General features: G+C 41.4%; 1 protein-coding gene across 8 annotated transcripts in view; it reads left to right on the top strand.

Annotated features, from left to right (window-relative positions):
* bahd1 (bromo adjacent homology domain containing 1) overlaps positions 1-25,854 on the top strand; it is a 32,291-nt gene continuing 6,437 nt past the window's right edge. Inside the window, exons 1-4 of one of the 8 annotated variants that reach the window (XM_046062840.1) lie at positions 362-569; positions 13,406-13,498; positions 14,548-16,315; positions 25,420-25,829. In XM_046062840.1, the coding sequence (XP_045918796.1) occupies positions 14,674-16,315; positions 25,420-25,829 (2,052 nt within the window). In that variant the 5' untranslated portion in view covers positions 362-569; positions 13,406-13,498; positions 14,548-14,673. The other 7 variants (XM_046062834.1, XM_046062835.1, XM_046062837.1 and 4 more) reach the window with 7 other exon arrangements.

Below are 25,854 nucleotides of genomic sequence, written 5' to 3' on the forward strand. Positions count from 1 at the left end.
AGCGGATGATGCTGTTATGTAAAAACACGCTGAAGTGAGCCGTAGTTTGCAGGAGCTTGCTGAATGCTTCGCACGCCTCACTTCGTCCTTTGAACGACTGCTGTAGTTTAAAGTGTACCGAGGATTTTCACGCAGAGCGGCGCAGTTTGGAGTAAAACAAAAAAGAGAAAGAATGCAAACGTTTCAACCGATCAGCTCAACATGAGTCGCCCTCCGCTCTGTTTTCCTTCTTCAGTTGCGGGAAGCGTACACCTGACGCATCACTCTCTCGCCCTGTGGAAGTGAGATTCCTTTTTAAAATCGTCTGCAGAGTTGTGTCCCAGTTATTTTTTTTCCCACTGCAAAACGGTAAGACTCAACTGCCTTTTAACTCTTATCGTGGCTTGGGCAAAACTGAAAGTGCGAGGCAGGACAAGACCGAGCGACGAGACGGCTCGGGGGTTGGGATAATGTGTCAGCTGTAGGAGCGATTAACAGATCCTTCCTTTTCGGTGGTGAAACTTTTGCGGAGAGCTCTTGTTACTTCTTCCTTCTCCCGTGCAGGTGGCACGGGCGTCTTTCTTTTCACGGTGAGTAGAAAGCCTCGGGCTGAGACTCCAGCTCGTGATCGTGAGGAAAATGTCACACACAGGCAGCTTCTGTTCGAGTCAAGTTTGAGGCTCGACTCTGTCCCTGCTGCGGGGGTTTGTGTTTGTTGGTTTACTGACACAGCTAAGGGTATTAAAGATGTGTTGTGCAAGAATAACAGCAGTAAGTTTTAGCCTGTTAATACCACCAGGAAAACATAGCGAACAGCTGATAGAGACACTTAAAGCTCCTGCTGGTATTTTCCTGGTTTTGGATCTAGAGTCCATTAATCTATCAGGGATGATTTGGGATGATCGAGTCATTGTTTATGACATTTAAAAAAAAACAAAAATGCCAAAACTTAACTGCTTCCAGGTTCTCAAATGGGAATATTTGCTGGTTTTCTATGATAAAATATATTTTTACAGTTGGACTGTTCATTTACTCAAGTACTTTACTAAAGTACTTGTGCTTTACTCTAGTGTTTCCATTTTATGCTACTTCATACTGCACCACTTCTCAGAGGGAAATATTGTCTGCCTTTTGACAGCTGTAATTACTTTGCCGATTAAGATGTGGAAAACCTATAATGAGCCATAGCCTACTGCAAATTACACACAGTAGCCTAACTTTAACTACCCAGATATAAAGTAGTTCAGATTAGCTCCCTGTAAACCAGATATAACTATGAACTGGTCCTTACTGTAGGCTATATGTTAATATTTCAGTAATAGGAATATATATGTATAATAATATAAAGCTGCCATGGGCCATTCTGCTTGGATAATGAGTACTCTTGAAAGCCTACTTGAAGTACATTTTGCAGAGGTATGATACTTTTGTATCACTGTAATACTTCCAAGGGCCAGGAGACAGTGTTTCTAGAGTCAGAATGAACCAGTCCTTCACGCAACACTTGAATGTGATCAAGGGAGGCGCAGAGCTGATATTCGTTAGAGATTAATCACTTTTGAGGACATTCCAGTGTTTAAAGGTAAAATGTTTTGGTTCCTGCCTGCCTGAAGAGAATATTCAGAGATGTATGAGGAAGTAGTGGTGGCTCGTGTTTTCAGGAATTCCCTGTATCTGTACCAGGAGCTATATTCTGAGGGAAATCCCCTCTGCTGGAAACGCTCTTTCATTTCAACAGTTTTACACTGAAAATCATGTCTCTCAGTCCCTCTTTTCTCTTGGATGTTTGCTGCCCTCGAATGGCGAAGCACCTGATGCAGCTGGAAGATGTGCCAGAGAGATCAGTTTCAACAAAACTTCTGTACTTTTTACGTTTGACAGTGTATTTTCAGGATGCGGTTTTGGGGACTTTTACATAAGTAAAGGATCTGAATACTTCTTCCACCTCTGTTGGTTGGACAAAACAAGCAATTTGAAGACTTCATCTTGGGATTTGGGAACATGTTATGGATATTTTCACATTTTTTAGATTACATGATTAAATGTTTAAGCGGGGAAATAATCATCAGATTAATCACTAGTGAAAATAATAGTGAGTTGCAGCCCTGTTTGATTTAAAAACCATCTTATGTGTGAAAAGCAGATCATCTCCTGCTGTAGAAGGCCATTGAAAAGTACAGGCTTTGACGTGACAGCAGGGTTATAATGCATGACATACAAGTTGCCTAGTGTGTTCTTCAGTATAATAGTGTTTGTAAAGCCTCTTGTGGACAGAAACATCCTGACAATAGAGCTTCAGTTCTGGAGGTCGTGGTAGATTTGTGTCTAGTCAGTTCTCGGCAGCCTACTTTGACAGGCCTGTCATAGCAGCATGTTGAATAGAGGTGTGCTGCCCACACGTGAGCCATAAAGCTGGACATCAATCCTGGACATAATCCCATTATTTCTGGAGAAGTGTCCTGTTGTGGCCATAGAGAGGAGGAGGAGGAGGAGGAGGAGGAGGAGGAGGAGGGGAATGTGCCTCCTGTCACCCAAACACACTGTCCTCCCTGCTGTCCCGAAGGAGACAGATACTTCCTGCTCAGAAGAACATTTCTAGGAGAGACGAGAATAGAATTTAATTGGTGTTAGCGATGGAAGTAAAAAGAGTTCATGATGGTTTATCATTTATATTGTTGCGTGTTTCATCTGGCCCGTTAAATGCATACAATTATAAGCTATTTAATACAGAAGTATTAGTATTAGTTTTTTCTGAAAGTGAAGACAACATCCATGCCAGTATGAATGGCTTTATTGTTCATGAAGTTGCATTGTGATGTTAAAACTTATCTTACCGGAAATCAGACAGCTCACTGGGCTTGATTTTTTTTTTGGCCAGATTCATTCAGTATATAATCTTTTTAAACAAAATATTTTTTTAACCACTTCAGTCAACCATAGTAAATGACTTCATTTGGGCAAGATTTGCATGGTCACGTAGCTGCTGGGTTTAAGGCATTGGAAAACCTGTGTGTTTTAAATACAGAGAATCTCAAATGTCCAAACCTTATTTTACTGTAGTAAAAATAAGTTATAGCGTGATGAATAGTTGCAGTTGTAGTTGTAGTTGTGTCTCCTTGCTAATCGAGGTTTAAAGGATAATTCGGGTTTATTAAAACTGTGGTCTTAACTTTTGTAATAATGGCCATTCCCATTGGTAATAATAACATCGTGCTCACCAAGCTATTTGCTGAGATTGTGGCTGGATTAATCTACGAGGAGGCCCAGAAGCAAACTGTTGGGCCTCTAACAAACCCCCATTCCTCCCACATTCATGTAGGAATACGCAACACTCAAAACTAAAATAACGAAAGTCAGGGCGGAATTTACACTTCTAACTTTTGCAGTTAGTTGATTTTCTTACTGAAATCTCTTTGAACATTGTCCTCCACCTGTGCAGTTTCGATAATCCGGATGAGAGAAGAGAGTTGATTAAAACATATTGATTCGCTCATCTGAGTAGCCTTCAATTATTACTTTGCGCTGAGAGCAATAAGCTTAACAAGCAGCAACAAGCTGTTCTGTTTGTGCTTATTGGACTTTTATTGTCCCGGGTGCCACTCAGGCTACATACAGGTACCTACTTTGTTGATGGAGGTTGTTGGGGGCAGCGCATAGACCAGGCACTACTCAGGGCTAAATAAAACTCTTAATCTTAATAGTTTTTTACAGTTATGTTAATATGCTAAAATGTACTTAATTTTTTATTTTTTTACTGCAGTGTTCCCCTCACGTTTGACACTAAACGCCTTTGAATGAAAGTCTTCAAACTAGATATACATCATAAGGACCTCTGAAAATAAGTTAGTGAAGAGGGCCTTTATCATGTCATTTATTTTGTTAATAATGCATTTTTCTTTAGATATATTAATTAAAATTAGCCCAAACCATTTGAAGCTTTAACCCCTAACCTTGAAGTGTTATGGAGCCGTATAGGCCAGAAGTCTGATATTCCCTGTAAGTAATCCAGCCTTGAGGGAGATCTGCGAATATGGCAACACTGCTAAAAAAAGAAGTCCTACAGGGCAAGGCATTCCAACGGTCAGACAATACAAACCTAGAGGTCTTGTTTGGAAGAGAAAACTAAGGCAACCAGCAAAATGATGACCCAAGCTGTCCGTTGCAAACATGCATCACAGTTTTTTTCGACTGACTTCTGGGTTAGACTTTGACCTACTATATTTATTTGTTGTGCGTGAAAACAGATTTCCTGCAATTTGGGGTTATTACTGTAATTTTGGGTACACTTGCGTTAGAAGTGTTTAGAAAGGAAGTGTACTTTTTAGTTTAGTTGACTGGGTTCTGGTGATGTTGGTGTGTTCCCAGATTTCAGCAGCCACTTTGTGTACAATACTGTCCTGACCAGTAGATATGATGGCCTATGAAAGTAAGTTTAAAGTTGTAAATCTGAATTATGCTTTGTGGCTACCATATAATTTGCAGAACTATGAACTTGTATGTTTTATAAAGCTAATGAGTTTCGCAGTTGTTTGACTATTTCTCTGGTTTGAGTCTTGAGTGTCTCTGGATTAGCAAGGCTGTTCTGTAGCCTGCTCCTCTAAAAGCCATTAGCCTGCCCCCTCTCTCTCCCTCTCTCATTCTCTCTTTCCCTGACTCACCCTGGCACAATGCCCGAGACACAGCTGTGAAAATTACAGGTCTGTTTCATGGAAACATAGAAGGAGAGGGGGCGGGGTTGGTGGGGAAGGAAGCAGAAAAAGAGAGCAGAGACCCACGGCCCGGCTTCAGCTGTTGGCCAGCCCACAGCTGCAGTGGATGTGGCGCTTTCAGAGCCGAGGTCTTGCTCACTTCTCACACACACTGGGATTGTTTACATGGTGTGTGTGTGTGTGTGTGTGTGTGTGTGTTTATTGGGGGGGACATTAAACCCTGATTGTCTGAGGCCGAAAAAGAACAGAAGCCCTCAGTGTGAGTGACAAACGTCAGGCTCCTTCAGTGAAAAGCACATGGCACCAAGCGTCCTTCAGTTTGGCAGATGCTAAAAGCATGACTGAGGCCCTGGCAGGTGGGCAGGCGGGCGGACCACCCCCCCTCCTCTCTTCTTCCTCAGCTGGGTTGAAAATCCAGCGACAGGCCTCCTCTATCAGAGAGTCATTGTTCAAGATGATGATGACAATCTCTCTCTGTCTCCATTCTCTGGGCTATCTCAATCCATCACTCTCTTGTCTTTTGACCCGCCGTCTCCCCTCCCCTCCATTGCTGTCTCTCACACATTCTCCTAATTTCTCTTCTCCCTTGTTCTTGCCTGCTCTCTCACAAAGTCTGTGTCAAACAGCTGTATCTCCGAGGAGCTGTCAAGCAAAGAAAAGCAAGAGGGAGGAGGATGTGAAAAATCGCCCTGCTGATTTCAACTAAGTTTGACTTTCCTCCTGTACGATGAGATGTGAGGCGTGAGATTCCCTCTCCACTTTCCCCACTCCTCTCTTGCGCTTTGCTTCGATCTTTTTTTAATTCAGTCTTCATTGCTATCTCTCTCTCTAGCCCCCACACCCACCCCCGCCCCCCACTCGTTGCCAGTCAGGCTGTCTGGTATCTTGTCCGGTCTCCTAGTAGAAGCAGATAATTACACTTCCTGTCCTGTATCTGCTCTGCAGTGCTGAACTCTACATGAATAGGCTACGTGCTGAAGCTGAGAAACAACGGATTACTACCTGTCCTGTTGTGTAGCAAACATATGGTTGCCAACTAAAGTTTGTATTTTTCAGTATTTTGTCATATTGTGAAGAATATCATTATCGCATAAATATCCTGATAGTATTTTAGGGCCATATCGCCCACACGTACGTTCTACATATGTGCTGTTAAGCTGATTCCCTACTATCATAGTTAGGCTATGAGGTATGCTAAGTCTACAAGATCCAGAAAATGAATCTTTGTCCTGTATAATCTATGCCTTCACATTAAGTCATATCATGTAGCTGATGATCCATTAATCAGCTTGTTTTTGTGCTAATTCCCACAGAATTGATTTTCCTGTATTTTCTTATTTCTAACAGAAATTATCAGTTTTTCAGTCTTTATTTTTCACAATTCTCCCTTCAAACAATACCTTGCGCAAACAAATTATCACACAAACAACACCAGTCATCATGTATCCCATTGTTTCTAGCAGCCATGCATGACGCAAACAGTTGCCAATGACAGGTGCTGAAGTGGTTGCGATGGATGAGGCCTCCTGAATGACTTCAGCTGAATGTGTACATGTACTGTGTGAACCATCACATTGAAAACATATTTCGCTTAAATGTGAAAAGATTGCTGTACGTGTGCACCTGACTTCCTCTCCTACTGTGTTGTTAAATTGACAGTAAACATTTGCCCTCACATTCATAGGCGTGAGGTGAGATGCTGCTGCTGCTTTTCTTTATTTGACTAAATAAACCACATTCACAGGCGGTTTAGGGATCACACATCATTGCTATGTGTAACCACAATCACATCACCGAGGTGTTAACCTCTTGAACTCCTCTGACCTACTCAAAAATCAGAGACAGATTGGCCCCTTACTATCACATCAGCCACTTTAAGTTTGCATGATAGCAATGAACCTTGGCCACTGAAGGGCTGATGAAAGGGACAGGAAGAGTTTGTAAACTCTTTTAATCAAGGAAATATCTCTTTTATATAAAACATCTTTCAGTCTGAGAACATATTGTGGATATTTTTGTAAACTTGTTGCACTGAAGCTCTGGTAGCTCGAGGGCGGCTGGTGTGTAGCACAATCTGAGCTCCGACTTTTCAGGCAAGTGGAGAAAGGGATCAATAATGTTGTTTCACTCTCCCCGATGCTATCTCTCCACCTTCAGAGTGAAGAATTCATCATCTTCAGTAAATATCTCCTGAGATGAGAGTTTCTGGTGTAAGATCTTGTCGAATGGCGGTACAACGGCAAATGTAGATCAGTTTGGAGATAGCTGAGGTGAAAATGGTCTGGAGGACACCATGATAAAATAAAGGTTTATACAACAAGTTCAAGATCATGTTACATGTCTTGCTCAAGGACAACAAGGTGTATGGTATGCTCTTCTGCTTACTACATGACCTCTGATCAGAGCAGTTTATCCTGCACATGATTAAAATCAAAGGATTCAAACACTTTTCTACGAGATCCCTGCGAGGAACATCTCTCGACCGTATTTTAAGAGCCCCTCCTTGCTTGCTTGCTAAGGACACATTATATTGAAAGATTTATCTGTGATCTTGCAGTAACTGTACTTGGAAAAATTTTTTATTTATTTTATTGAACACATTTCTCAGATATCAAATGATTTGTTAGAGGGTTTGTGCCTTCCACAGTGTTGATTCTTCATGGTTATTGAATATTATTTTTACACACGTCTTTCTCTGTAATTACTAGATTGAAATTTTTTTTTTGAAAATGGCACCAGAACACAGAAAAATACAAAATTTCATCAGTTGGCATATTACAAAACAGATTTACACTGAATGCCTGGATACACTCATTGTTAGTGGGAAATGTTGAAAAACTCCCATGACAATCATTATATTGAAAACCACACGTTATGCTAAACAGAGATGTGCCTTTAAACAAGTATTTAAAGCAGCAATACTCTTTATTTTTATAGTGTGTAATGTAACACGAGTCTCTCGCAGTGTTGAACCTAAAGGTAATTTTCACAGACTCTGCAGTTCCCTTCAGCTCTATGGAGCTTCATTAGCATCTTTCAGCTCTTTGTTTTGATTTTATGGCCGGCAACGTTACTATATTGCTATATTCCCCTCTCTTCGCTCCTATAGTTTAGCTTGAGGTTAGCTAGCTTGTGAATGTAACTGAGCGCTTAGCAACTAAAGAGAGATATATTTCCATCAGGAGTTGGCGGGGAGACCAAAAACAGCTAAAAAAGAGTGAATATTGGACTTACACTCATCAGATCACCAGAAACTGCAGAAGCGACCAGAAAAATCTGTTACTGCAGGTTTAATGCTACATGAAGGAGGTATTAAATATATTGTAAGGGCTTGTGATGTATGCACAAAATAAATGTCCAACTTAGCCGCATGAAAGCGTATTGCTATCCATCCTCAATAGTATACATACATTTTCAAAATCACATTTCAGATATGCACTAGTAGTCGTCTTCAGAGTTTGGACAACATTGTGATTCAAAATGACATGATTAAAAAAGAAATTATTAGTGAAATGAAAAACATTATTTTCAAATTAACATTTTAGTTTTTTTGTTTCTTTTCAGATCTCATTTATTTTATTGAGATTTCAATTAGTACGTGCTTCTCAGCAATCATCTCGATGGCCGCTTTACCTCTGTATTATCGACAGGAGTAGTGAATGAGTGAGTGAGTGAGTGAGTGAGTGCTTCCTGCATGTAGGAAGCATTTAGTCGTCCTGGTCGGTGTCGTGCATCTCTCTGCAGTGTGTTTATTACAGTGCAGGTCAGCTCTCAGCACTCTATACTCCCTCAGCTTCCCCCGGTGCTCACGCCTCATTAACTCAACACACTCAGTCTGTTTACAGCTGTTAATTACACACTGCAAGGCTGATATTGATGAGGACAATCAGCATTTATCCCAATTAAGCTTGATTCTGACTACATGCTAACTTGATAACATACAGTAGTGGCTTTCAAATCTACTTTGTTGTTAACTGACTGAACCTGCTGTTTGGTGTACATACTGAAGTTCTCCTGTAATTGAACATCCACTGAGTGAGTCCAGGCAGCTGAGTGGCCATCATTTACAGTGTGTGTGGGTGCGTTTTCATGTGTATCTTTCTGTAATATGATGTGAGTTTAAATTCTCACTCTATTGAAATCCATATTGTATTGATCCATATCAGGCTACAATTGATATATCAATATCAATTGTAGCCTGTATAATAGTTGTAGGCCTACCTGTAATTTTTCTTTCATATGACATTTGTAGTCAGGCGCCTGTGTGTCAGTCATTGCAGTTTACGGACTAGTTTTTCTTAATTTCTCCTTATTAGGAGAAGATGATACAGTAATTGAGCCTACTTAAGGGGAACACACGCGTCAATTATCTGCTATCATTAAAAAATCACTGGAAAACTCCTTTAGGGATCTATATTAGGCTACTGTGTGGATGTAATACTCATTAGTGAGTTGACAGTGATCTTAATGATGTTTAAGCTGCTGGTACACTTGTATGGGAACGTTTAGCATGAATGTATAATACTAGTTTATTATATTTTTTTAATAGGCTATAGACCTACTAATTTTATAGTCTTCTACAGTTGCTGTTTCAATGTTGACTATTCAAATATTCAGGGGTGAGTTCACAGTCACTATAACAGTTTGGCACCATAATAGTCCTATAGGACCTATTTTTCCTATAGTTTGTTGTCACATGTCTCTGCATTACTACTATTCCTTATTTCCCTTTAATGTAAATATTTTAGCCTCATTTTAGTGACATTAATTTCCTTCGCTATTCTTCAGCTGATGCTTCTTGCTGACCTTGTTTTTAAGAAGTGATCTCAGATTGGTGGATGTTTGGTGATTTCCAGTGGGATGTTTCTGTTATGGACTGGCTTAAAAATAGAGCTATGCATTCCTGTGATAACATGAAAAGAACATATTGCAGAGGTAAAATAAAATACACGTGCATATTTCTTTTAGGGATACACAAGATATAGAAAAAAATTTGCCGCGCAGTGGGTTTAAAAATCCTCACTTTTGATGCATGATGTGCGGACAGTCCCTGCAGGAATATTACAGCACTGAGATTTCGCGTTATAGAGGGATGTCCCGGTGCAACGGCGAATGTGAATGCAGGCAGCGCATGAATATTATCTCCAGCAAGCCACTTCGGAAGTAGGTCACCGCTCACCGATTTGTTCAGCATGTCTCCAGCTACTGTGGGCTGCTTGGTCCGCGGATCGCTCCCCAGGTCGACAACCCAATCGAGTAGAAATTGACCATCAGAAACAAGACGGACTGGATATTTTTTTTTGTAATTTCCGACGGGACGCATAAGGTAATGGTGAATCGCGACTGTAATTCCCGTCACAGTTGGAGATATCGGCTCGGTGTGTAGCCCTGCTTCTAACAACTCGCCCTGTAACACGAGCTCCTAATGATATTGATATTAACTAGCGGCTCCGCTCCAAACCCCGGATTGATCGAGGATGTTCGGATGTTTTAGACTCGTTTCGCCGCTGAGGAGCTTTTTTCACTTCTCATATCAGAGCCTGCACTCCTGCTACGGCATGCTGTCAGATTAACACCGTCCACCACCATGGCCAACTACAAGCTCCAGTAGGCGAATCTGCTTTTACACAGACCAGGTTACAATACATGCATAACGCTGCCCATCTTTGCCTTTTCTGCTTAATATGATCCAGATCTGTGAGTGGATGTGGGTGTGTTTGTTACTGCTGGTGTCTGAACCGTGCATGGAGGTGTTGCTGGTGGAGGATGGTTCCTGTTGGTGTTAGTGGTGTTGGTGTAGGAGTGTTGAGCTGATGATTTTTCCTCCAGGAAAGTGGACTTGGGGTGATATCTGAAGCAGCACACCAGCTTAGATTCCTGAGAGCTCCTTGCCTCTGTTTTTTTTTCTCCCATGATGACAGCCCTACGCTGTGTCCTTCCTTCTGGAGGAGGCTGTGTGACAGCCAGGCACCTCCTCTTCTATATGTACAGTTGAAACTACAGTCAGTTAATATGCCATCAGGAGGGGAGAGATAGAGCGGGTGAAATCCCTGACACAAAATCATTACTAAGTGGATTTTATGTGTCAATTGTGCTCCATTTACTTTAAATTGCATGCCATTTAAGACATTGTTTTTTTTAAACATCCTCTGTAATTTTCAGAAGTAGAAACATGTCTTAATCAGTGGTTCCCAACCTGGGGGTCACAAGATAATTTAAAAAAGGGGGATTAGAGAGACAAGCATATATCCGGTAGGCCAACACAAAATTATTGTTATTTATAACTGTTATCTAATTTTGAGTTTTTGTTTCTTTTAAAATAGTTCTGGAGTGTGAGGGGTCACGAGATGATGAACAGGACACAAAGTCATGTACATTTTTTCTGACTTGTTTGATACTGGATGCTTTCAGGCCTTTAAAAATTCTTTAAATGATCCAAACCGGGATGTAAAAAATCTCTCTTTAGTTAACCTGCTCACCACTCATGTCCACACCGAGGTAACCTGCAATAAGGGGGATGACAAGTGGACATCACTCAGATCTAAATGGTTCCCAGCCTTTTTTGGCTCATAGTCCCCTAAAACAAAGCAATGCTTTCCTCTAACCCCTCATCACAGGTTTAATTTGTCTATGCTTTTCCCCTCTCACATTATTTCACTTGAACACTTTTAAGAGGCCTGAAAATATGAAACTCATCAGTATTTCAGTTAGTAGAAAAAAGTCTGAAAAATAATAAATAAATCATTTTGCCCCCCCTCAGATTAATTTCTTCAACCCTGACCACTTTAAACAACAAAATTAAGCTACAGAGAACATCCTGTAAGTGTCGTCTTTTCAGTCAATAATGAGTGGGTCATCTACGCATTTTTAAACTTAAAGGTGAGGGCAAAATCTTCCACAGTGCTCATATAGCAAGGGCACCATGAATTGGGTAGTCCTATGAAATACAAGAAATTGTTATAAAATGAAGGACCTGTAAAAAAAATAAAATATAAAATATATATATATATATGTTGGACACTTGCCAAGCAGGATTTTCAAAGTTTATTATTTGATTAAATAATTTATCAAAAGCAATGTCCTGAAACAAATGTTGAGGTTTTCAGGAACCTGTGTGTGTGAAAGTGTGTGGGTGCGTGCAGCTATTGGTGTTGCTGCTGTGCAGGCCGAGTGTGCAAAGTGCCTCTAAAATGGCAACCTGTTCTAAGTTTCTTACCCGCATGAAAAAGCAAGGAAATATAAGACCACAGTATTCATTTTAACCTAAAAATCTATTGTTTTATTTGTTGCTCTAGCCAGGGAATATAATGATACTCTTCAATGAACTCCTGTCCTTACACTGTGCATGCTTGTCTTATTCAAATGAAGCAACTTGATTTGATATCCGCAGACAGAAACTCTATGTGAGGCTCCTTCTGTCCTCTTGTTATCTGGAAATTAAATTTCTCTCTCATGGATTGCATTTCACGGTTCACCGAGTCATTTGGCAATAAAGGCAGACTGAGCTATGAGATGGTTTGAAAATGTCCAGCCAGATAGTTGAGTCCACTCCAGAGTCAAAGCGGGTCTGCATTTGTGGTCCGGCTCGACCATGGGTATGTTCTATGTAGGATGAAAAAAAAAAATTGTTCAACAGCTTATGAGTCACAAGGAATGTTCAGGTTTTAGTGTAGAAGATCTGGAAAAGAATTCTTGAGAAACACAATCAAGCTCACACTGTCTGCTTAATTAGTTGTTACATGTTGGCAAGTTGTCAAAGTAAAAGAACAGCAGATTTTGTTGGATGAGATAAAAGATAAAGTCATTTTAAAACTCAAGTGCATAAAATAAGCTGTTCACTTTCTGGAGATATTGCAGGGAGTAATTTTTTCCCCGTCCAGTATGGACACTTGTTGATCAGAGGTATGATTGCAGATTGCAGATTGCAAAAAGCCAGATTTTACATGAAGTTGGGATGTTATGTGTGAGGTGATGCATTTTCATTCAAAATAAATTGAAAGATATTGCTATTCCGTCACTTGTTGATGAAGTATCTATTCTGCACCTGTGGATCTGAAATAAATCCCAACTTTTTCTCTCAATTTACATGTATACTGTTTAGATCATTTATGTAGTGCTCAAACAGTTAGTACATTATTGGATTAGTTTGGTTTTATTGAAATTGATTTTTGGGAGCACAAATCCCAAAAGAATCTCTAGTTCCAGCTTCTCCAGTTTGAGTATTTGCAGCTTTTCTCTGATATCACCATAAACTGAATGTTTGTGGGTTGTGGACATTAGTTGGACAAAACAAACTTGTAGACCAAGAGACAACAATCTGCAGATGAATCAGTTCTGACAACAATAGTTAGTTGTAGCCTTACATTCATGTGAGCTCAGCTTGTAATTAGTAGTATTTTCTGCAACACACTGGAAGCAGCGTAATGAATAGTTTTTGATTGACTTTACGCACGTCACAAATGTTGCAGGTGTAAAAATGTAAATATACCTACCTGAGTATAATAGTAATTTAATGTGCCATCAGAAGTAGCAGTTGGTTAAAAAGTCTCCTTATTGATCATGTTTTGTCAGGTATAAATGAAAACTAAGATTTGGATCATTTTTGAGAGTGTGTTTTTGTGAAAGCTCAATGGCTTTCTGGCCGAAGAATCACTTAGTATAAAAAAGACCCATGTTGACTCAGTTCTTGGAGATCAAGTGGCATAATTGTGTTTCAGGGCTGCAGCAAGGAGGATGATCCATCTCTTTATGCTGCACACAGGGGTGCCATTGCATAAAGGTCACTGGCAGTTGAATCCTCAGGAACTTTAGTAAGTGAAGTGTTTTGTGTTGAGAGCAGGAAGACTTGTGTGAATTGCAGAGGATTGTGAAAGCATATTATGCGTCTTTTACTATAACGTTGCTAGAGATGCTTTGATGTACTCTGTAACTGCCTGTTGACATGGTAACTGAAGAGGCTATTGTGTGACAAATGCCGCCAGCTTTGGTGAAATAAGGATAAATTCATGAGTCATTTGATCATACTGTTTGTTTTTGGGTGTCCAAAATGTTGGAGAATTTATTCCTTAATTTCATACCTCACAGTGATTTAAAGAGTTTGCTGCCCCTTTGACTTTGTAGGATTGAAAATATGCAGACCTTCGAGGTAGAACAGTCTGTGCAGTCTTTTTATGTTTAATTACATTCTCCTTGGTAAACCACTGGGATCAGCTACAGGCTGTAGCTATGGCTAAAATTAAATTGGTGTGGAATTGTGAATTACAGATGCAAATCACTTTTAAAAGCACTCATCATATCGAACATGAATCCACCACCTAAATGCCTCACCTGTTTCTGCTCAGCGCTTCTGTGTTTTAGCAGAGAGTGGGTGAATGCTTGTAATTTTGGGCTCCTGGTGGATTGTGTGAGTCATTAATGTGCTTCAGCATGGGTTCAAGGAGCTGAAAATGGTCGTTACTGGTGCAAAGGACAAAAAGGCAATTTTTAAATTTTATTTGACTGCAATCCTAAATCGAAACATGTGGCACAAGTAATTAATACATCATTACTGAAGTTTTAAAAAAGCAAAATTTAAACTAAAACATAACAAATTGAAAAGAGGCTGGAGTACATATGGCCTCCGACTTAAACTTAATATGCTCTTCATCACTCTTCTCCATCCAGTGTGTGCAGTGTGATTGCATGTTAGGGAGAAAGGTTGTCTAAGTGGTCATATTCCCCGGGGATGTGGAAATTGACAGAAAACTGAGTAAAACCAGTTGTTAAATAATGCATCAAGAGATCTTGTCTGTTACATTAAGTCACTGTGTGGCTTAAGTTTCAGCTTAAGTCAAATGTCTGACGTTGTGTGTCTCCGCAGAGTGTATGGACCCAGGTGATGACCCATGACGATGCTCACTGAAGGGTCTCTCTGATCTCAAACCTGCCATCGTAGGACCCTGTGGATGAAGAGGAGGTGGTGGATCTGCTCCAGGACGCTGAGACCATGGTGAAAGCCCAGCGGAGCCAGCCTGAGGAACGCGGGAAGCCCCGAAAGGAGAAGGGAAGCAAGGAAAAGAGAGGTGGTGTGAAAAAAGGGAAAGAGAGAAAGATTGAGTTGAGGGGAAAGAAAAAGAAGGATAGGAAAGAGTCACATCGACATAGAAAGAATACACTGGCAGTGGGTGATGGAGATGCACTGGACTGTTGTGTCCTGCTCACCCGCCTCGAGGAGAAAGGAGTTGTGGGTAAAGGGAAGTATGCACCAAAAATTGGGAAACAAAACAGTGTGAAAGTCAAAAAGAAGCTGCACTCCGGCTCCATTCAAAGATGGACCAAATCAGGATATAAGAAAAGAGCCAATCAGAAAGCACTGGAACCAAATATCAACCAATCTGACGCCTTACTCAAGTTGCCCGCAACTGTCCTTGAGCCCCGCAGGCGGAGAATGGCCTCCCTCAATGCTGAGGCTGTCAACAGCTTGCTGCTCTACAGAGACAATTCTCTCGTGTCAAATCTCACAAAGAAACGTCAGCCTTCAACTGAAGATCCAGCTAAAGATAGGCTCTCTGAAACTGAACATGGAGGTCGTAAAACCAAAAAGGTTCTTCCAGGAGGGAAAGCGGACCGAAAAGAAAGACCTAAAAAACAGGGGCGGTCAGCAGCGGAGGCTCAGGACATCGACTGGTTGGCTTTGTTTGCACCAACGCCTCGGCGTCAGGCAGGCCTCACTGCTGCAACGCTGCTCAAACTCACCAGTGCCACGTATGGAACCAAACGGCAAAAGAAGACAGAGCCCAAGCCAGGGAGTGGGATTGAAGCAGCAGCAACGACTCAGGATGAGATTAGCGGTAAACAAGTGTGTGGAGGAACAACGCTGACCAAAAGAACAACGCATCCCAAACATGAGGACCAACTAAAGCACAGAAAACAGGGTACAGAGGATCCGGTTCATTCCCAGCAGGGCTCTACCATCCAGGGTTGCTGTAGTTTGTGCAAAAGCGAGGTGTCAGATCCAGAGTGGAAGGGCACCACAGGAGGAATGGAGTGTCTCAAACATGCGGTTCACTGTGGCTCTTCGCTGGGATTCTCCTTGAAAACAATCAAAGAGGAGCAGGTGGACACTGAGGTGTCTTCCTGCTACTGCTGTTCCCAGGAGAGATGTGTCGAGTACTGTCACAGACTGGCCCTCTTTCTGGAGGACAAGACCTTCAAGGAACCAGAGGAAGGCTCACTCTCCGAGGTGTTTCACCACCACCATCACCACCACCATCATCATCACCACCATCTTCAGTCCACCCACTCCGTAGCCCACCCAGCAGCCATAACCATCAGCCCAAACACGTACACATGTTTCCCTGGCTACTATGTCCACTTCAGCCACCCGGAGAACTCCCCTTCTCCCATATCACCCCTCGCTTTGTGCCCAAGGCGCGGCAAGAGACCCAAGCTGCTCCCAAGCACCGATCCGCAGCCCTCAGGGATTAACCATCCAGTGTACTGCTGCACCTCAGTGGAGGCGTGCTACGGAGAGCCCTGCAGGGTCAACGGTTACCCTGCCTATACCAGTATGATTCCACCCATGGCCAGAGGAGGGTGCTCCTTCAGCCCCACAGACGGCACCACATGTAACCACGGCATCAAAAGAGGTGAGCAGACTTTTTGTCAACCTCCAGCAGTGTGTCAGAATAGGTTTTTTGAAGAATTCACCAAAGTGAGTTATAGCACAGGTATCTGTCTTGGTAGCACTTACAGGAACGTAACAGCACAGACAACTTCCTTAAGTGCTTCAGATGTAAGGCAAAAGGACAGTAGAGTGTCCATTATCTCCTTAATTTTTAGATGTTCAAATGATGTGCTTACTTATTGCTACTGCTACGGCAGTGATGTAGTCAAGGTGAACTTCCATGAAATCTTGAGCTTGAAGGTTCATTTCTGATTTTGGAAAAAGCAGTTTCATTGCTATTCATTGCTTTTCTGGAGCTTTCAGCCACATGTCACATCAGCTTAATTTTACCCACTTTATTATTTGTGGCAGAGAGTTTATAAGGCTGAAAAGGTTATGATATGAATTTGTTTTCACATAAACAGTAAAGTAAGCCATAGAAAAAACCTTCTAAAGAAAAAACGTAGAAGGGCAACCCTTTGACTTAGTGGTCTAAGATTCTGAACTTATATAATATATAATACTATTATATAATATAATAGTTTCTGGTTCAATTCCGGCTGGCTTTTGTTGCATGTCATCCTTTTGGTTCTCTACCAGTGTGTCTCTACTGTCAGTTACCAGGTGAAGGGGAAAATGCAAAAGCAAAAACAAAAGAACAAACAAAAATTCGTAAAGTAAGGCTTTGTAAGCATTTGAGTGTCATCTCTCGAAAAGTACAGCTGTGTGCAGATATTCTGGTAGAAAAAGATGTTATGTGGTGGTAAGAATGGTGTGTGAGATCATGCAGGGTTGATTAAAAGGCTACTCCAGCGATTTAGTGGTACATTTACACAAAGTCAGGAGGCTCGCAAAAGTGGTCAAGACTGAAGCGGCAGAGGCAGAGAAATCCTGATTTGTAGTCCCTGTTATAGGTCAAGTTCCAAACCTGCAATGTAGTAGTATCTTTTGTCGATCTTCCTCTGCATGGTAAATACCCACATCTTTCACTTCCCCGGTCCCCAGTTTGTAACGGAGGCTTCCTGTTATAAATGTTTCCACGCTGAGATGACCCTGATGACATAATCAGGGTTATTTTTCTCAGACTTAAGAGAGCTCCCTGCAGAATTAAAATTAAACAACCATTTGCGCTGAGTGAGTAGCACTCCCTATGACAAGGAAACTGAACATATGTGAAACAATTTGCCCCTTTAAGTACGACAGTAGGATTTCCTACATTGAAGTATTAAACATTCATGAACACACTAGAGTTATTATCTTATTTTGTATGCAGTGCTCTCCCTAATCTGGCGGCCAAAGCAGTACAATGTGCTGACAATAACTATTATGTCAGGCATTTTTAATCTCCCATTTTGGAATGTCACATGAGTGGGAAGTAACAAAAAATATCAGATAAAGGGCAAGACCTCTTTTGTCCAAGTTTGAATACAAGCAGCCAAACAGTGAATACACGGCTGTGCTGCTGAAATCTAATGAGCTGATTGTATGAGCTCGAGTGTCAGCAGTTCGTCACTGTGGACAACTCAGAGATGTGAACCTAAACAGGAAAATGTTGTCTGCGGTATAACACATAAAGCAGTGAGTTTGCGTATGCGACAGTCTGTGTGTCTGCCTGAAAGTGTGGATGTATGATTAACAACACCTGAGCGTGACCTCAAAACAGCGCTAATTACACATGAACACACACCAGTGTGCTGCAGCACCTCGGCCGCACACTCTCTACCTCTTTCTGTGGTCTCCAGCAGCCAAAACCAGGTCAGACTGTGAGGGTTTTCACAGATAGTTCTTTTTCATGAAGGGCATTTTGACCTGTCACTGTAGGAAGAGCAATAATACAATTAATGATGGGTGAATTCTATTTAGCTGCTTATCCTGGAATTGTGCATGTTGGCTCACTGTCACACTGTCGTCATGGCTTACAAGGACACTTTAATAGAACAGAAACAGCATTTATGTTATTAGTACTACCTGTGCTTTTCCTGCTATGATGTGTCATATCTTCTCACTACTGAATGCGTCCTTACAGATAAGGTTTGATTGACATCTCCATTGCTCTTCTGTTTATTTGATGCACGTGTTTGATGTACTTGGACTTTAGTAACCTCATGTTATTCCCAGCAAGGCTTCACCTCAGCCACCTGAATGGGTGTGCAGCTGAAATAAAATAATTAAATCATGATGTAGTAATTTGTCTACGCAGTAGGGCTGAACGATTAATTGCATTTGCGATATAACGAGATTTTCAAATCGCAAAGGCTGCGGTTACAATCTAGTCACATGACACCCAAGAGTAAAGCAGTCTGCAGAGGAAGCATAAATTTGCACGTTACGCTGTACCTTGACTTGTTGTTGTACAATGGCCTTGCTTGACAGAAGCTGACACTACAAAAACTTTAGTGTCACACAGGGAATGAAAGTAGCACCTGCCACCCGCGGGTAACTTGGTGGTGGTGGTGGGTGAAGACACGTGTAGTAAGGTAAGCGTATTGTGGCGATCGTCGCCGGTGTCACACACACAGCCATCAGTCAGCTCAGGAAATATCTTTTAAGTTTAAAACTAAATGCACAAGTCCGAAAGAGGCCCAGTCTGTCCCGAGTTACAGCCAGTGCACTGCTCGCCAGCATCGGAGGCTGCGGGGGTGGGGAACTCCGGTGTTGTCTATTAAACACAAGAGGCTCACTTGGTTTTATTTTCGTTGGCCAACTGTTTAATTGAACGTCAAACTGAGTATTTTTTGTTTGGTTACTGGGATACAGAAAGATGGACTCCTAGGAGATTTGAACTGAGATAAGGACTCATTAATTGGTGGTTGAACTGTGGGTTTTGTATTGAGCACTTACTGTATAACACACTGTGGTAAACCTTGTTCTTGTGATCTGTAGGTAGGCCGACCTGATGATATTATATCATATAAATTTAATGCCATGACTTGACTCTCAAATTATCTTTCTCATATTATTAAAATTTTGTATTTCTTCTCCACCATAGCTCATAATAATAATTCATGCAATTCATGCATCACCAAATTCCATCATAACACAGGCCTGACCTACAAGAAAGAACAGTGTACGTTTAATCTAGCTAATATTGTGTTGGTCACACTATACACTTGATTTACTGCTTGTCAATTTTGAATAATACAGAAGGTAAAGAGCTTAAAAATTAATCGCATATTAAATCGCAATCGCAATATTGGTAAAAAAAAAAAATCAATTAGATTATTTTCCAAAATCGTTCAGCCCTACTGCAGTGGTGGCAGATTTATTAGCATCCTTAACTTAAAAGTTCAATGTGTAAGTTTTTGTGGCATCTAGAGGTGAGGGTTCCGAATTGCAATGGCTCAGTCCAGGGGCAGATCGACCATCGGGGCGTTTGGGAATATTCAAGAACGACCGGTCCATTTCAGGACTTTTTATTTTTCAGTTTCTAATGTTTTACTTATGATCCGTGACCGCACTGGCCAGCTGGTCAGCTGCAGCAAACGCTGTCTGTGAGTCAGACTGGGCCAAACCACTACTTTCAATATTGAGGGGATATACAAGTGGTCCCTCCCAACTTGGACTGATACTCGTTTTTGCAGATGCACGATTAGGAGGCTAATGTATTTATTATAAACTGAATTATTTATATATGCATTTCTGTGTAGGCATATACATTAGGCTATATATATTTATATTGCCTATATTATAAACAACAGTTTACAAACAAAGACAACATCCTTCTAAAAGCGAGGGATCTCTGTATGTTAATTAGCTGTAGGTCAGTGGAGGTAAATGCTCCGTATTTGTATAGCACCTTTCTAGTCTTTTCTTTTACACTACATCTGCATTCACCATTCACTGAGCCTAAGTGTTCAAACAGAAACTAACATTCACACACATTCATACACTGGCGGAACAGCCACCAGGGGCAATTCGGGTTTCAGTATCTTGCCCAAGGATACTTCGACGAGCAGCCTGGAGGAGCCGGGGATTGAACCGCCGACCTTTCGAATAGCTGCCCTACGAGGTGGGTGATAAAGAGGGACAGGTTGATGATGAACCCAGTCATGTTGATGAGAAGGGAGAGAAGGAGGAGGAGGAGAAGGTCAGTGGAACCAGACAAAACAGTGACAGGTACAGGGGCAGTGTGCAGGGATGGGTAGGCAATCATATTATGCATAGATAGAATTAGAAAATGGGTTATTGTTAGTCATATTTATTACTGATGTTCATCTCGTGCATATGTAGCTGTACAATCAGTAAAAGCGTGGTGGCAAGCACAGGGGAAGCTGTGCCAGGGATATTAAGACCTAAAGATGAGAGATTTCATTTTTATGCACACACATACACACACTGCTCTATTTTATGGGAATGCATTGTAGTTTTTGAGTATATTTAAGTATTTTTGCACTCTGACTGACTCAGGCTTGCCTGACCTGGGGTCTCATTTATAAACGGTGTGTACCTACAAAATAGGGAAAAGTGCTTAAGCCACTTCCTAAGCAAAGGTTGTGATCTATAAAAAACAAACTTGATGGGAGAATGTGCAGTCCTGTAAGTAAACTCTGAACCATGCGTACGTACATAAAGAGGAGAAATGAGAAATAGCGACTCACATGGCAGAAGGATGAAACAATTTGAAATGAATAGGCCTACTATTGTGTAAAATAAATTGAAATATTACCTCTGCGTATTGCTGGCTTAAAGCCTTTCTGAATGAACAAACACCCGTTTGATTTATTTTACCTGAAGTGCGCAAAAAACACAATTTAAGATAATTTGCAGCGCACAAAAGATCCAGATTTAGGATAATAAACACAGAGATATCTGTTTCTACAAAAGAACGCCTCAAATATGTTGAACAGTTTAATCCAGAATCATATTAATTAATAGGTCTACATGCATGCAGTGCAATTTATTCTCATAAATAAAGTTAACCGGAGGACAAATTACAATTAAATTGATGCCGTTTTCAATGCGTCAGTCGAGCAAATATGAGTGCATAGTTTCATATAGCCTATTGTTATCAGATGTTCATTGCCTTTTCGAGCCAAACGCGCACCAGCGTGTGGATGTGATATGCTGCTTGTAAAAACACATTATGGAAATATAACACTATTTACAACAAGTCATAGTTCTTTTAACTCATCGGCAGCCTTGTTTAGTGAGTGGGCTGTTTGTATTGCCTAAATAAATGTTTAAAACCAAGCAAAATGCATTTGGTTTAATCTCTTTTCAAACGGGGGAAATCCAACTTAGTACCTGGGTCATCCCGTCCTGCGTGTGTGTGTCCCCCTCCAACCAGTGACTTCACTGCTCAAGAGGGATGCCGCTTTCTGCAGATCGGTTTTAAAGGAGTGGAGCTCCAGTGCCCCCTTTCCTCCAGTGCACAAGCGCTGTGTGCATTTTGATTTGCAATTGATTTAAAAACCTCAATTGAACACGCCAGCCCAATATCTGCTGGAAGACTGTTCCAAAATGTTGGAGCACAAAACGAAAAGGCTCGCTCACCAATCGTTTTTTTCCTAACCTTTGGTACAGTCAGAAGTCCTGTCCCGTGGAAGCGCAGCAACCGTGTAAGCACATAAGAATTTAAAAGATCAGACAGATATAATGATGCAGGGCCACTCACTATTTTGTACGTTAACAACAAAACCTTAAAATCTGCTCTAACCTGAACAAGGAGCCAGAGCAGTGAGGCCAGCGCAGAAGTTATATGCATGTATTTAGATGATCCAGTCAGAATACGTGGTGCAGCATTCTGGACCATCTGCAGACCTCGCAAACTTTTCTTAGGCAGCCCAGAGAACAGTACATTACAATAGTCCAGCCTAGATGTAACAAAGGCATGAATAAGGGCATCAGCATCTTTAAGTGCCAATTGGACCTAATCTTTGTTATTCTTAGGAGATGAAAGAAGGCTACTTTTGTCACTTATATAATATGCAAATCAAATGAAAGTGATCGATCAAAAATGACCCCTAGATTCTCTCCTTGCAATGAATGACCAAATCATCAATGGACAGGGTAAAATTGTCATGCAAATTACCTAATCTACCTGGTCCAATAGCTATCATCTCAGGTTTTGTTGAGTTGAGTAGCAAGAAATTTGTTGATAACCAGCTCCTCACAGCAGCCAAGCAAGTCAATAACTTAACCAAATCAGATGCATTGCAAATCAGATGCAATAACTGGCATATGTAATTGTAAATCATCAGCATAGCAATGAAAAGCAATCCCAAAAGAACGAATGATCTGACCCAATGGTACGAAGTATAACAAAAACAGCAGAGGACCAAGGACAGAACCCTTTGGAACCCCGTGCTGAAGTGGTGAAGGGTCGGAAAATGTGTTATTATAAAATACACATTGAGATCTTTCTGAAAGGTAAGATCTCAACCACTTAAGCACCTGGTCAGAGATGGCGAAGTATTCTCGATTCTGTCCAAAAGAATACAGTGATCAACAGTATCAAAAGCTGCGCTAAGATCCAACAACAAAAGGACAGAGTCAGCAGCCAGTAACAGATCATTTACCACCTTTGTGAGTGCCATTTCAGTAGAATGTTTTGCTCGAAAAGCAGAATGCAGTGTCTCAAAAAGATTATTAGATGACAGATATTTTTTAAGCTGATTTGAGACCACTTTCTCAGACTTTAGATAAGAAGGCCAAATTAGAAATAGGTCCAACGAGTTTATATCCAGATTTGGTTTCTTCAATAATGGTTTAACCACTGCAGATTTGAAGCAAGCCAGAAAATCTCCTGTGGAGAGCATACAAATGACCTAATCTACCTGGTCCAATAGCTATCTCAGTGTGGAGAGCTAAAACATACAATCCTAATGTTGGCCATAGTTCTTTAACAACCCAGGCAGGCAAGGGATCCACAGAGCAAGTAGTTCCTCTTGCAGTCACAACAATTTTAGTTAACTCAGCCAAAGAAATCTGCTCAAAATCAGAGTGGCCCTGTCCTGTAGAAAATGGTCCTGTGATAGCGCAGTCTAATCCCCCAACATTTGACTGGGGTATCGTAGTTCGGATGTCCTCAACTCTCTCATAAAAATACATCATAAAATCATGTGCTGACAAATCTGTACTACTTACTGGCTGCTGACACTGTGTAAGTCTATCAACAGTGTCAAATAATAAAAGTCTAGGGTTATGCATATTATTCATAATCACATTAGAATAAAAAGCTGCCTTTGCAGTAGCCATCCTAGACTGATAGGTGGTCAGACTGTCATGCCATGCCCTATAATAAACTTCAAGCTTAGTATGGTGCCACTGACATTCAACTTTCCTGCAGCTCTTTCTGAGAGTCAGTAACTCCTCATTTAGCCAAGGTGTATGATTTTTTTGGAGGACACTTCCGTGTCTTAGCTGTAGCCACCCACTCCAACAAATCCCAGAGTGCACCATTAAAGTTGTCTATGAGACAGTCCACCGAAACGGCTTGGCTAAAAACTCCATCACATCTGGTAGTTTCAAATTAAGGTAATTTAAAGCACCAGTGCTAATATATCGAGATAACCTTGTCTTCAGCACCATTTTCCCTGTACTAAATGAAGTAGGGATAGACATGTCAAATAATATCAGCGAGTAATCTGAAATTGGTAAAGCACTGATATTATTAACTGACACAGACAAACCATAGCTTAAAACTAAATCTAATGTATGTCCACGCTGATGTGTAGGTTCAGACACAAACTGTGTGAAACTAAAAGACTCAAAAAGTCTTTAACCAATGGCATCATCACAACAAATATGGATATTAAAATCACCAACAATTAAAATCCTCTCATACTGCAAATTAAATCTAGTTAAAAAGTCAGCAAACTCTAAAAATAAAGTTATCATTGTACTTAGGTGGATGATAGATTTCAGCAATCAAAACAACAGAAGGTTTATTTATAGTAAAAAGCTGCGATTCAAAACTAGAATAAGGATCACAGTTTAAAATCTGTTTACATTTAAAAATGATGCAGGTGTCATCCTGAAGTTTCTTAAAGGTCTTCAGCATAATCTGATTCCCTTTATACAACAAAAACACTAACTGTATTAAAATAAGTCCAAAAAATATTTCTCTGCGCCCCTGCGCTTGTATAAAGGGCCTCTCCGTCTCAAAGTCCCGGGCTGAATTTCAGTCCCAATACACCCCTGGTTCACCGCTCACCCCTCCCTTTATCAGTGCATAGGAGAAACTACTGCTGCCTACACTTTCTGTCAGCTCTTGTGCTAAATAAAACATGTGTGCCTTTTGTCCAAATTTCACTTCTCTTCATCTAATAAACCAGACAACTTCTACTACTACTCAGGACCGGCCCGTGGAATAGGCAACAGGTAGTTGCCTAGAGCGCAAAATGTCAGGAGGATGCCGCAAGACAAAGTTTTCGACTCTGCGCAAATCCCAGCTAATGCACCTGATGAACAGCCCACCTCGCGCTGAGAGTGGCTGTGAGTCGCAGGCAGACAGAGCGGTAACCTAGCTGGTAGTTTTGCAATATAAAAATGTAATCGCTGAGGCCCAAACTTGCTCTGTTTGGGACTGTGAGCTGCACTTTGTCAGAGGTGCTAAAAGTTTATGTGGATTTGTGGTGAGAGACCTGCTTGTCTCATCCAGTTCTGTGTCTGTAAGTCTGTTTGACAGCTGAGCAATAACGCAGGCTAATGCAATGCAGAGTATAAGTGTTGTACTTGAACTTGTGGTAATGTTATGCTACATTTTGCCATTTACAAGTATAGTAAAATCACCACTTTTGGATACTTGGCCACTGTTCAGTAAACATTACATAGTTTTGCTTTAAGTAAAAGTTGCAAAACCAAGGCTCCATTACAAAAAAAATCCTTTCTAATGATATTGTGTATCTTGTGTCGGTGTGTGTGAGGGCCAGCTCTGTTAAAGACTATAATTGACCTTAATAGAGGCTCTTGTTAGTTTTTTTTCTGCTGCATCAGCAGAACTAATAATAACTGAGTGTTGTTCGTGTCTTATTTTGCAACCTTGTTAAAGGTTGCTGATCACTTTAGCTGCTCCTCAAAGGACTGTGTACATGTTTCACACTGTCACTCAACTTCATTATCTTGCCTTTTCTTTTCCTCCCTCAGATGACTACCCATCAACCCTCAATGACCATCACAGTCCCTCCTCCATCCCCATCTGTCCCAGCCCCAGAATCCTCACTGGCTGCCCCATTCCCACTGTGCCTCCAGCGGGCCAATCAGTGCCCCACATTCAGACTCCGCTGTCTGACCCCAGCCAACCGCAGGCTCCGCTGCAGGTGGCGAAGGAGTGTCCGCAGAGTGCCAAGTCGCCCAGCGGGTCGAGGTCTGGCGCACGCGGCACCGGCAGCATCAGCGTGGCTGTCTGCCCTCGCAACAGGGACAAGAAACAGAAGCTTGGCTCTGCCAGCGTCGGAGCGCGAACGGTTGCCAAGCAGCCGAAGAACGGCCGCCAAAAAACCACCAACGGCTGGCAGCCAGTTGGCCTGCCCTTTCAGAAGGAGGTTTTCTCAGTGGTACGTAGAGAAAGTCATGCTGGTG

Source organism: Micropterus dolomieu, linkage group LG11 (genome assembly GCF_021292245.1).
Source record: "Micropterus dolomieu isolate WLL.071019.BEF.003 ecotype Adirondacks linkage group LG11, ASM2129224v1, whole genome shotgun sequence".
Taxonomy (NCBI): Eukaryota; Metazoa; Chordata; class Actinopteri; order Centrarchiformes; family Centrarchidae; genus Micropterus; species Micropterus dolomieu.